The sequence below is a fragment of the Scophthalmus maximus genome, chromosome 12 (genome assembly GCF_022379125.1).
Source record: "Scophthalmus maximus strain ysfricsl-2021 chromosome 12, ASM2237912v1, whole genome shotgun sequence".
In the NCBI taxonomy this organism is placed as follows: domain Eukaryota; kingdom Metazoa; phylum Chordata; class Actinopteri; order Pleuronectiformes; family Scophthalmidae; genus Scophthalmus; species Scophthalmus maximus.
In genome coordinates, this window is record NC_061526.1 from 9,100,001 (window position 1) to 9,111,337 (window position 11,337).

The 11,337-nt window shown below is 44.4% G+C and overlaps 1 protein-coding gene across 1 annotated transcript in view; it reads left to right on the forward strand.

The window, feature by feature from the left end:
- tec (tec protein tyrosine kinase) overlaps nucleotides 1-8,055 on the forward strand; it is an 8,110-nt gene extending 55 nt beyond the window's left edge. The window contains exons 1-18 of the mRNA XM_035606646.2: nucleotides 1-117; nucleotides 1,013-1,217; nucleotides 2,098-2,202; nucleotides 2,322-2,403; nucleotides 2,802-2,930; nucleotides 3,126-3,178; nucleotides 3,264-3,499; nucleotides 3,956-4,021; nucleotides 4,307-4,361; nucleotides 4,566-4,648; nucleotides 4,732-4,865; nucleotides 5,687-5,761; nucleotides 5,874-6,045; nucleotides 6,238-6,454; nucleotides 6,930-6,994; nucleotides 7,121-7,239; nucleotides 7,359-7,516; nucleotides 7,605-8,055. The exon at nucleotides 1-117 is cut by the window's left edge and continues 55 nt beyond it. Of these exons, the coding sequence (XP_035462539.2) occupies nucleotides 1,080-1,217; nucleotides 2,098-2,202; nucleotides 2,322-2,403; nucleotides 2,802-2,930; nucleotides 3,126-3,178; nucleotides 3,264-3,499; nucleotides 3,956-4,021; nucleotides 4,307-4,361; nucleotides 4,566-4,648; nucleotides 4,732-4,865; nucleotides 5,687-5,761; nucleotides 5,874-6,045; nucleotides 6,238-6,454; nucleotides 6,930-6,994; nucleotides 7,121-7,239; nucleotides 7,359-7,516; nucleotides 7,605-7,706 (1,989 nt within the window). The 5' untranslated portion in view covers nucleotides 1-117; nucleotides 1,013-1,079 and the 3' untranslated portion in view covers nucleotides 7,707-8,055. The remainder of the gene's footprint in view (nucleotides 118-1,012; nucleotides 1,218-2,097; nucleotides 2,203-2,321; nucleotides 2,404-2,801; nucleotides 2,931-3,125; nucleotides 3,179-3,263; nucleotides 3,500-3,955; nucleotides 4,022-4,306; nucleotides 4,362-4,565; nucleotides 4,649-4,731; nucleotides 4,866-5,686; nucleotides 5,762-5,873; nucleotides 6,046-6,237; nucleotides 6,455-6,929; nucleotides 6,995-7,120; nucleotides 7,240-7,358; nucleotides 7,517-7,604) is intronic.
- The last annotated feature ends 3,282 nt before the right edge of the window (nucleotides 8,056-11,337 follow it).

The following is an 11,337-nucleotide window of genomic DNA, read 5'->3' on the forward strand; positions in this document are numbered from 1 at the left end:
GTGTGTGTTCTCTCTCTCACTCACTCTCATTTCCTGAATCCGGCTCCTCTGATCGACATGGACGAAGACAGAGTCACAAACTTCACCCCGGTGAACTGAAGAAGATGAAGCTCGAAGGTAAAGGAAACACTTCGTCTTGCGTGTGTGTGAGTGTGTGTGTGTGAGTGTGCGTGTGTGTGTGTGTGTGTGTGTGTGTGTGAGTGTGCGTGTGTGTGTGTGCACCTCCCCTGATTGACAGGTCAACAGAACGAGTCTAACTTGTTGGATGAAAAGTAAAAGAAAAGTTGTTGAAATGAAGCGACGGTGTCATCATGTGTCATAGCCATATGGTTATTATGGTTATAATTGTAATAGTCAGTTCACCTGTAATGACACCTGGGAGCAGCAGGTGATCGTCGGATTTCCATCAGCTGCGTTCAAGTGCACACAGGTTTAATAAGTTATATGTGCTGTACTTTAGTTATAGATGACAATGTTACCATAGGTTTTAGGTTACATATAAAGATTGGACTACGTGTCTGAAAAAAATTTGGCCGCGATATTTCGCAGAAGGATGTCATTTGATGATACACCTGCTCGACCAATCACGGCGTCAGCGTCAGCTGTCAATCACGACGTCTCAGCATCGAATAACTGATAGAAACCAAACTGATCAGAAACATGAACATTAATGAGACTGTAATAAGATTTATTTAATGTCTACTGTGATCCTTTTTTGTTTGGTTCATGCTTTATCTGCTGGGGGGTGGGGCTTATGGCCAATACTGTGGTTATAGCCACCAGGGGGCGATCCAGGTGATTTGGCTTTACTTTTGGGAGCTGTCGTGTCGGCCATTTTTATCTACAGTCACTGGTTCTGATTTAGTTATTCACAAAAAAAATTTGGGTTAACTTGGGGGGGAAAAGCATAAACAAGCCATAAACACAACGTTAGCATTGTTACCTTATTGAGTTCATATAGTGAACACGCAAGCAAACAGTTACTGAAATAATATGTTTTGTCTGTCCTCAGCTCAGCGCCAGCCTGTCGCGTTCTGACGGCACCCACCAATGGGCGGAGGGCGTGGGGCGGAGCCAGCATGAGTGCAGACATGCTATTGGAGGAGACGCTCATCAAGCGCTCGCAGCAGAAGAAAAGGACGTCGCCGCTGAACTACAAGGAGAGACTGTTCGTCCTCACCAAGAGCCGGCTGACGTACTACGATGGCAAAGCAGAGGTGACTCTCACTTCTTTACCATTTCAACTTTTTAATAACGTCGGGTAGGTGGTGACCTTAGCTTAGCATAAATACAGTAAACTGTTAAGTATTATTACAGATTATCAGTTATGCACAATAACCGTTTAAACACATTATGTGTCTTGACGTTAATCAGAACCAGGCCAGCTGCTTAACTAATCAAGTTGATCTTCAGGTTTAATCTACTACCAAAAAAAGTGGCATCAATCAGCGTATTTACCCCCAAAGAATCGCAACTATTCCGTCCTATCGTCCATTTGTTGTTAAAGAAATTTCAAATACGTTTAACTCTAAAGGGACATTTCAAAACTCTATGTTGAAATGTAGTTGACAAAGATCGTGCTCATCATCAAATGGCTGTTTGAGGTTACTCATCAAGAACCTTAAAGCTACAGTGTGTAATATTCAGAAGAACTTTTTCACAGAAATTGAACATATTGTCCATAAGTCTGTGTTCATATATGAGTCAGATATAGATCCATGAGGTGGACGACCTCCGTGTGAGTCTCCATGTTTCTACGTCGTGTTGAATACGGTTGTTGAACTAAACGCTCCAGAATACGTCGCGTTCACGTTGAATTTTCAGAGAGCTGACGGAAAACGGAAATGAAATCAACGGTGCGCCGCTATAAAGTGTCCCCTGTCGGTCGCTCGGTTGGGTGCATTTTTTGCAACTTTACCTCCAGAAAAGTACAAAAATTACACACTGGGGCCTTAGACATTTGGTCGCTTGAACTATGACACGACGCTTTAGGAATTGAAATCTTTCAGTATTAAAGTCTACTCATGTTTAAGAAAAAAACGGAAAATAAAGAAATACCTATCCGCTCTTTCTTGACACGTCGTTTCCCGTCGACAGAAGAAGTTCCGGAGAGGCTCGATCGAGCTGAGCCGCGTCAGGTGTGTGGAGATCGTGAAGAACGGAGGAGGAGTCATCCCCTGCCAGAACAAATACCCCTTTCAGGTGAAATCAACACATTACTGTGCATCCAACAATAAGGAAGGAAGACGTGCCGGATGAATGAACCCTGGACGTCAACATCACAATACGATGTTTGTGTCTGTGTGTGTGTTTCCGTCCAGGTGGTGTACGATACCAACACACTCTATGTCTTCACTCCGAGTCACGACAGCAGAAGTATCTGGGTCCAGAGCCTGAAGGAGGGTCAGTTTCTTTTTCTGCGCTGCGTGTGATCCGTGGTTTATAGTCTTCTGCTGCTGCTGCTGCTGCGAAAGACGTCTTCACACCTCAAAACCACAGACCTGAAACTGGATTTCAGACATGGCAACTCGCATAGCAACTGCTGTTTCCACTGCTCTTTTTTCCGGCTGTGGCCTTCTCACGTGGGGCCTGGTGGACAGCGAGGCGAAGCAACGTCCAGTGTGACTTTATTTAAGTCTGAGACACATCCACAATAATTCAAAGTTAAACTTCTGCAACATTTTATTGCGTCAATGGCTTTCGCAACTTTTCCAAGCTGGCTCGTTCAACGCCTCGGTTCATTGGAACCCGCTCAAGTTGAGAACTAATGCATCCATTCTTTGTGTGTGTGTGTCGTGCAGAGATAAACAACAACCCAGTGGTCTTGACGAAGTTTCACCCCCAGTTCTGGCTGGAGGGGGCGTGGCTCTGCTGTCGCCAGGCGGAAAAACAGGCCCCGGGCTGCGAGGAGTACAACCCGTTTGGGGACAGTAAGAATCACTCACACACACACACATTTTTGTTACTATGCTTGTGAGGACCCTGACACATAATATTCCTGGTGTATTATTAAATAAAAATGTAGCAATGAGAGGTCAAAGGTCACGACAGTAAAGAAGCTAATGGAAACGATGAAGAGAAGATGTTGAAACTCTGCTTCACTGTTTCTGTTCCTCTTTTTCTAGTTTCGAGAAAACCTTTACCCCCGATTCCTGGAGAGGAACGTAAAGATGGGAGGGTAACCGCTAACACCCCCCACCCCCCCACACAATTATTATTATTATTACCATGACAACGACGACTAAATCCTCCTCCTCCTCCAGCGGCGGCGGACCCATCTTCCCCTCCCCCCGACTCCGCTCGGTGATGACTACGATGATGTGGATGACGACCACGGCGGCAGCGGCGATGATGATGATGATGACGAGGAGGAGGTGGTGGTGGCTCTGTACGACTTCCCGGGCACCGAGTCGCACGACCTGAGCCTGGTTAGAGGAGGCGAGTACGTGATCCTGGAAAAATGTGATGTCAACTGGTACAAGGCGCGCAACAAGTACGGGTGAGTGCGTGTATTTTTTTAATAAACCATATAAATGATAACTTTGTGTTGAGGGTTTAGCAGCTGCGAGGGGAGAATCTCCCCTGAGGGCGTGTGGCCTGACAAATGTTCTACACAACAACAGGAAGTTCGTTATTGTAGTTCAGCCGAGACGAAATCCTCAAGGAGGATCGCACCTCACACAGACGTGACACGTATTTTTTTTGAAGTCAGTGTGACATAACTTGACTAGATGTTCACTGTAAATGGGCCCAGTAAAGGCAGTAAGCGATTCCAAAGCAAAACACGTTTTGTAAAAATCAGCGAATATTTCCTCATCTCATCTCGCGTTGACACGTTTAAATCATCTGCAAATCCTTCTTTCGTTGTTATTGCTATTTTATATTTCCTCATGTTTATGTTGCATGTTTAAGCATAACATTTTGTATTAATATTGTGTGTTTTTGTGTGTCGCAGTGAGGAAGGCTACATCCCAAGTAACTATGTGACGGAGAAGAAATCTGGAAACCTGGTGCAGTTTGTGTGAGTTGCTCCCACTGAAGCGGGTTACAGGACTTCCCACGTGTTTGTGTCACAGTTACCAGCCCAATCTAAATATCTGAATCGTTTCCTCTGTATATGATGTACAACAGGTCTCAACTTCCTGCTGCTATCAATGAATTCAAATTACAAAAGAACCAGAGTAGTTTGACGACGATCGGAAATGTTTGTTCCAAAACTGGTGATTTGGATTCAGTGAATTTTGTAACATAGAGAGATCAGTAATCTGTAATCTTTTAATCGGGACGTTCATATTGTTTGTTCCAGCTGGTACAGTAAACAAGTCAACAGGAACAAGGCAGAGGAGCTGCTGAGGAAGGAGGTGAGTTGTTTTTTTTTAGAAACCTACTTTTCTCGCTGTTTCTCTTCCTTCCCTTAAGTTTTCATCTTCCTTCAGTCGCAGTAGATAAGTACAGAATCCCCATCCCTCATCTTTAATGTTCTGTCTTCTATAGCACCAAGTGTCCGATAAAGGCGAAACATATCCAAGAAAAGTTTCTGAGACTCTTTGTGTCGCCCTCTGCAGGACAAAGAAGGAGGGTTCATCGTCAGGGACTCCAGCTCTCTAGGAACCTACACTGTCTCGGTGTACGCCAAGTCCACCGCAGGGTAACGAGACCTTACGTCCGCTTAAAGACGACCAACTGCAAAACAGTTTGCATTGTTTTAATGCTGCGTTTGTGTGTGTGCAGGGAGGGAGGTGCGGCTATAAAACATTACCACATCAAGGAGACGCAAGACTCGCCTCCTCAGTTCTACCTGGCGGAGAAACACTTGTTCAGCTCCATCCCCGACCTGATCGAGTACCACAAGCACAACGCAGCAGGTGAACACCACATGAACGTCTACTGTATCTAGTTAGCTTGGCAGCAAACAGAAAAATCTAAATATTACCTCGACTCAGTGCAGGTTGCTAGGGAAGATTTCCGAACGATGGATGAACATTTTCATCAAGATCCAGGAAGGATTCTCTGGGAAATCTGTGAAAATGTCAACAACAACAAAAAATTTCTATCTCACAATGTTAAAGAAAGTGATGAAAGGAAATTCCTGGATCCACACTAAAATTGTATAGATTCCTTCTTGGGCCATGTTCAATCCTTCCACCAAGTTTCGTGGAAATCTGTTCTTTAGTTTTTTGCATAATCCTGCTGACAAACATATAAACAAACAATCAAACAAAAGGACAGGGTTGAAAACCTAACCTCCTTGGTGGAGGTAAAAATTATATAAAAAACATTAATATATGGGGCTGCTTGGCAAAAGCAGGTCTCAAGGAAGGAAATGAACCAAATTAAATTTGACACTGAAAAGACAAATGGATGAAAAGGACAATTTTGAAAAAATGGAAACTGAAATTTCAACTCGTGAATTGGGAAAACAAAAGCTTGAAGGCGATGAACCAGTAGAGCAGGAGGTTTTCATTAACATCTCTTTTTTGTCGTGCATCAAAATAATTTTTGAGTTCCCCTTTAATCGGAACCCTCCAGAGGTCACGGTGGGTTTGTGGTTGAGATTTTCTGAATACTCCTGTTAGTGCAGTGGATGAGAAAAATCCTGAACTTTAGACGGACCTCGATATACGAGCTTCAGAATCTGCTCGGCCCTTTGTCTCCTTTTCACATTCCTATTGGTTCCATATCTCAGGCCTTGTGGCGAGGTTGAGGTACCCCGTCAGAAAACAGGACAAGTGGGCTCCGTCCACCGCTGGATTCAGCTACGGTGAGTCCAAACGATGTCGCTCCGCAGGTTTACCACCATTCGAACAAAGTCCAAAGTCCGTCGTGAACACAACTCTTTGTCCTCACTGTCCTCGCCATCTTTCCCCTCTCAGAGAAGTGGGAGATCAACCCCAGCGAGCTGACCTTCATGAAGGAGCTGGGCAGCGGCCAGTTCGGTCTGGTGCGGCTCGGCAAGTGGAGGGCTCAGCACAAAGTGGCCATCAAGGCCATCAGAGAGCGCGCCATGTACGAGGAGGACTTCATCGAGGAGGCCAAGGTCATGATGTAAGGAGAGCTGCAATACCCTTTTAAACTCTGCTGCCCTCTACTGGAGACTTGTGGGAACTGCACCAACATGTTCCCCTTGTTCCCATTCGTCGTAAACGCAACCTGGGATGACGGGACGTCACTGATTCAAGTGAAATGTTTTTCACAGCGAACGACTCCCTTCACCGTGACTTGTTGGTTTCCCTCCAGGAAACTGTCGCACCCCAAACTGGTGCAGCTGTACGGCGTGTGCAGCCAGCAGCGACCCATCTACATCGTCACCGAGTTCATGGAGCAGGGCTGCCTGCTGAACTTCCTCCGGCAGCGACGGGGCAGCTTCGGCCTGGGGTCCCTGCTGAGCCTGTGCCTGGACGTCGGCGAGGGCATGGAGCACCTGGAGGCCAACGGCTTCATCCACAGGGATCTGGTAAACGTCAACCCGGAACTGGATTCTGTCGCCACGGTTCCATCCACAATAACCTTTCTCTAGGACTTGATGTTTTGGCCAAGTTGCTGCTTTAACCTTGGAAGTGGTTGTTTTGTTGCAGCAGTTAAATAAGTCCCATCCTTAAACAAAACAGAAAATGGGTTTGAAGTTGAGGGGAAATTTTGATGGGCGAACACTTGTTTGTGCTGCGTTCAAGGCACAACGTCTGCATGTAGGGTCAGTGAACTTTCCTGTAGAGAGACTAGATTGCGATTTTCCAAAGGGTTTTACAGCCTCTTCCAGTTTCACCTACGAGAAACGACCTGAGATGATAAAAATGCTAATAAGCTCATTTGTCAACAGTGAAGTATTAAAAATTGAATTTGTCTTAGTATGAATACGCTCCTAAAAATGTATTTATTTAACATTTGCCCCCTACTTTTCCGTTAATTCCTTCCCTCCGTCTCGTCTGAAGGCTGCCAGAAACTGTTTGGTGAACGACGCTCTTGTGGTGAAGGTGTCCGACTTCGGCATGGCCAGGTATGATTGTGATTCACTCCTCTTTTCTTCTTCCATTTTAAGATTCAACACACAACGTGAGCAGACCGAAAGCCCGCAGTCCAGGCGGGAAGTCACGTTTTGATGCTTGTGTTTTTTTGTACGTAGGTACGTGTTGGACAACCAGTACACCAGTTCGTCAGGGGCTCAGTTTCCCGTGAAGTGGTCGCCGCCTGAAGTCTTCAACTTCTGCAAGTACAGCAGCATGTCGGACGTGTGGTCGTACGGTGAGGAGGACGCTGCAAACGCGGACAAAAGCGTCAGAACAGTCGTTCGGTAATTTCCAAGTCAAATCGTGAAAGAAAGTGAGACCTTCAGGTTCCATCTGTGCGTTTGTGTTTCCTAGGCGTGTTGATGTGGGAGATTTTCACCGGGGGCCGTATGCCGTTTGAGCAGCATCAGAACCATGAGGTTGTTACCATGGTGACCCAGGGTCACCGTCTGTACAGGCCCAAGATGGCCACGGCCACCATCTATGACATCATGCAGCTCTGCTGGCACGAGGTGAGAACCAAAGGAAACAATCAGATGTAGTTCTATCTTCTTCTTTTTTTTAACCCAAACAAAAACGTTTGTCTCCCTCCATCTGCAGCGACCGGAGGAACGTCCATCGTTCTCGCAGCTCTGCGCGATGATGTACGACGCTCTGGAGGGCGACGTCCTCCCCAACGACGGCGTCGAACAGCTGGACTGACGGCGGCGCTACGTTACATTCACGAGGCAAACTGCTGCTCCAGTACGACGAGAGACGTAAAACATCTTAAAATACTGTTGAGATAAATAAATGTTGCACAACTCTAGATGACATTCTCATGAAAAAGAATGCTATTACTGATTATTAAGATCAGTCTACAGCAATGATCCCAACAATGGGTCAGAGGATGAACAGGGCTAATATAAAAATTCTTATTTGTCCAGTACTTTGTCAAAATATTGCTCTTTGTATATAGTAACCGACCGACCGAACTAACACAAAGTCCTCAAGACTGTTTTTATAATGTGTTGTATGTCAGTGCAATAAAGGAAATAAAATTTCAAAAGTCTCATACTACACACATTCATGCGAAATATGCCAAACAGACCATAACAGTAAGTTTTACTGTGAACTCTGTGACATTGCACAAGATTAAAAAGCGTATTATTTCCATTCAACCGACTCTGATCGCTCTCATCAACATCTTTAATCGTAAATCTTGCGTGAAAATATTTAATTTATTTTCTTCTTTATCACTGCTACATCAGAGGCAACTGACCTCACGCCAGGTCGAGCCAACCGTTTTTTATCTCAGCCGATCAAGCTCTCGACTCGGAACTGAATGAAGCGAGAGCCAATCAGCGTTTTGGATCTTTGGCTGGAACTAAAAACGGACAGACCTTTTGGCTCAGATTGTTTTAATCTGTCTTTTATCTTGGCGTGATCTTAGAGCACCTCCTACGGTGTGATGAGAAACATGTCGCAGTCTGAGGCTAAAGACAAATAAGTTCAATCTATATCTCCACAATCACAAAGTGGAACATACTGATGTGGGCCACTATAGGCAATGATGCGCTACTGATGGACGTCATCTGGCCCGGTCAGAATGGAAGTGAACCAACAGTGGCCCAAGTGTAAACCAGCAAATATAGCGCAAATATCCCAAATCTCACGTTAGCCTTTCTTGGCAAAGATGAAGTTCTCTCTGCCAGATTTGGGCCAGTTCTGGTGTATTTGGTTTGTTCTTGGCCCACATGCTTATGGCCCAGGTCTGGCAAACAGGGGCAGACCAACACAGTGCCATCATTCCATCTAGGCCAAACGAAAGTGTTGGGTGTGGAATTTTGCCATGTGGGTTGGGATCCACAGGGAGGAGCTGTAAAAACGTTGCTGGGAAGAGGAACATCTGGGCTGAACCGGATCCCGGACCAGCATCAGAAAAATTGGATGGACGGGTCTAGAGCTGCAACAATAACAGCAACAACAGATTAGAAATCAACTACTAAACTAATCACCAACTATTTTGATAATTGATTAATCGGTTCAAGTCGCTTTTATGGAGGAGAAAAGTCAAAATTATCTGATTTCAGCTTCTTCAATGTGAATATTTCCTGGTTTCTTTGCTCCTCTGTGACAGCAAACTGAATATCGTTGATGTGTGGACAAAACAAAACATCATCTTGGGGGTTTAGGAAAACACAATTTTATGACAATTTATGGACCAATCAAGGAATCCATAATCAGACAGGGTAATCAATAATGAAAATAATCATTGGTTGCAGCCCTAGAAGGATCTGAGAGGTTTCTCAAAAGAAATTCACGAGATACGTTAGAGTCTAACGGTTTAATGATCATGATGTAGATCGTCTAACCGTTAGACGATCTACATCATGATCATTAAACCTGTAACAACCAACTCCACTACAAATCTTTGCTGTGACCTTGTGCTGGGGTGAATACAGTGAATACTCTTCCTGCTTGCAAGTGATCCGTGAGTCAGACGGCGTCTGCAGCATGAATTCGGCAGACACTGATTTCCTGATACTCTCGACATTTAACCAATTGAAACTGGTTAAAACGGTTTTAATCATTGTTTATCGACCCGACCGTCTCACCAGGAATGTTATCATGATCATATCTTATCATTGAGCTTTATAAATGCAGGAGGCCGCTCTCAAAAAAAATAATTAAAGATTTAACACTTTTGAACCTAAAACTCCTCTCGGAGCGATTAAATTCTAAAGTTTATTAACGTCTGTGTAAATCCGATCACACACTTTTGAAAAAGTGTTGGTAGCATTTCGTTTTGCATTGTGGAAGGAAACTCGCAGTGTGTTTTCAGGAGATAAGATGTCGCCAGTGAGTTAAATCAGTTTGGCTAAATGTCGTCCTGAGTTAAGAGCAAAGATATGACCACTGGGTTTCTAGGTACAAATTGTGGGTGTCTCCGGCGCCGCCTATGGGTTTGGTCGAGCTTTTCCCCATCCAATCTACCAATATGTGTGGTGATTGGACAAAATCTTAAAGACTTCGAGCCAAGATTCTGACGGCGGCCATGTTGTTTCCCCACCTCTCCTGCTCATTTGTGATAGAAAGGTGTATGTGAGTATATATACATGTATTGGATGTATTTAAAAAGAAGAAGAATGATGGATGGTTGAAGGAACCTCTTGTGTTTTGCTGTTGTAGAGATGAAGAGTGTGGACTTCCACTTCCAGGCCAACAACACGGCCCACCGCAGCATTGAAAATCTGGGAAATCAGGGAAAATTACAATACAATTAAAATAATAGCAATAATTCATAAATTACTGGATCCGCACCAACATTTCAACAGGTTCTTTCTTAGTCCTATGCTTCCACAAAAATCATCTCTGTCATTTTTGTGTAACCCCTTATGACAAACGGACCGAGCTGAAAACATAACTTCCCTGCCGGAAGTAATGATCCTCTGGGGAACATGAACATCTGGACAAAATGTGGTGGCAGTCAGCGAAAAGTTGTTGTCAGTCCCACATTGAGTCCTCGAATACATTCATAGTTCTTACGTCAGCACTTTTCACATCGTACAACCACGCGTGTGTGAGTTTCAGGTTTTGGGTGATGCCCGTCTGTTCCGCCAAATGACGATGGAGGTGCAATATACGAACACACTCAATGTCCCGCTGATGACTGTCAGTGGGAGGGGCATGTCCAAATTTGGCTCAGTGGAGGGGTGAGTACGTAGTTATCGTGCATAACATAATGGATGTCCATGATTTGGCTTTAAAAAACTTCTTGTTATCAGTTGTATCCCGGAGTTTGGGCCAAACGCCACGTGGAGGCTGATCATCACCACGACGCCCGTCAAGCTCGGACTGAGGATGGTGATTGCCGACTTCGATTGCAGCGCCTTCAGGGACGTCCTGGGCAGCTGCATCGTCGACGTCAAACCCTGAAGCTCCGCCCGCGCGTTTAATGTCCTCTACGCCTTTCTCTATCTATGTGTGTGTGTGTGTGTTTTGTCTAAGATTAAGGCTGAGACAAACAGGATAGTTATTACGTGTTGAATGAATCTTATTTTTCTTCATTCTATTCATTAATCATGACACAAATCATTAATCATTTATCAGCATTCATTTTATCTTATTTTTTCTGGCTTTTAAAATGTCAGAAATTATTTCATTTTCTTTGATTGTGTATTGAATATCAGTTGGACTGTTGGTAACTTGGGGGATTCTGGGCATGTGGAACTATACATTTCTCTATTTTCTGACATATTATAAACAAAAGTAGGGACATGATCTCTGACAATGGCTTCAGTTTTTCTTTTCAATCAATAGTTTTAGTTTGACACAACGTCATTTTTTATTT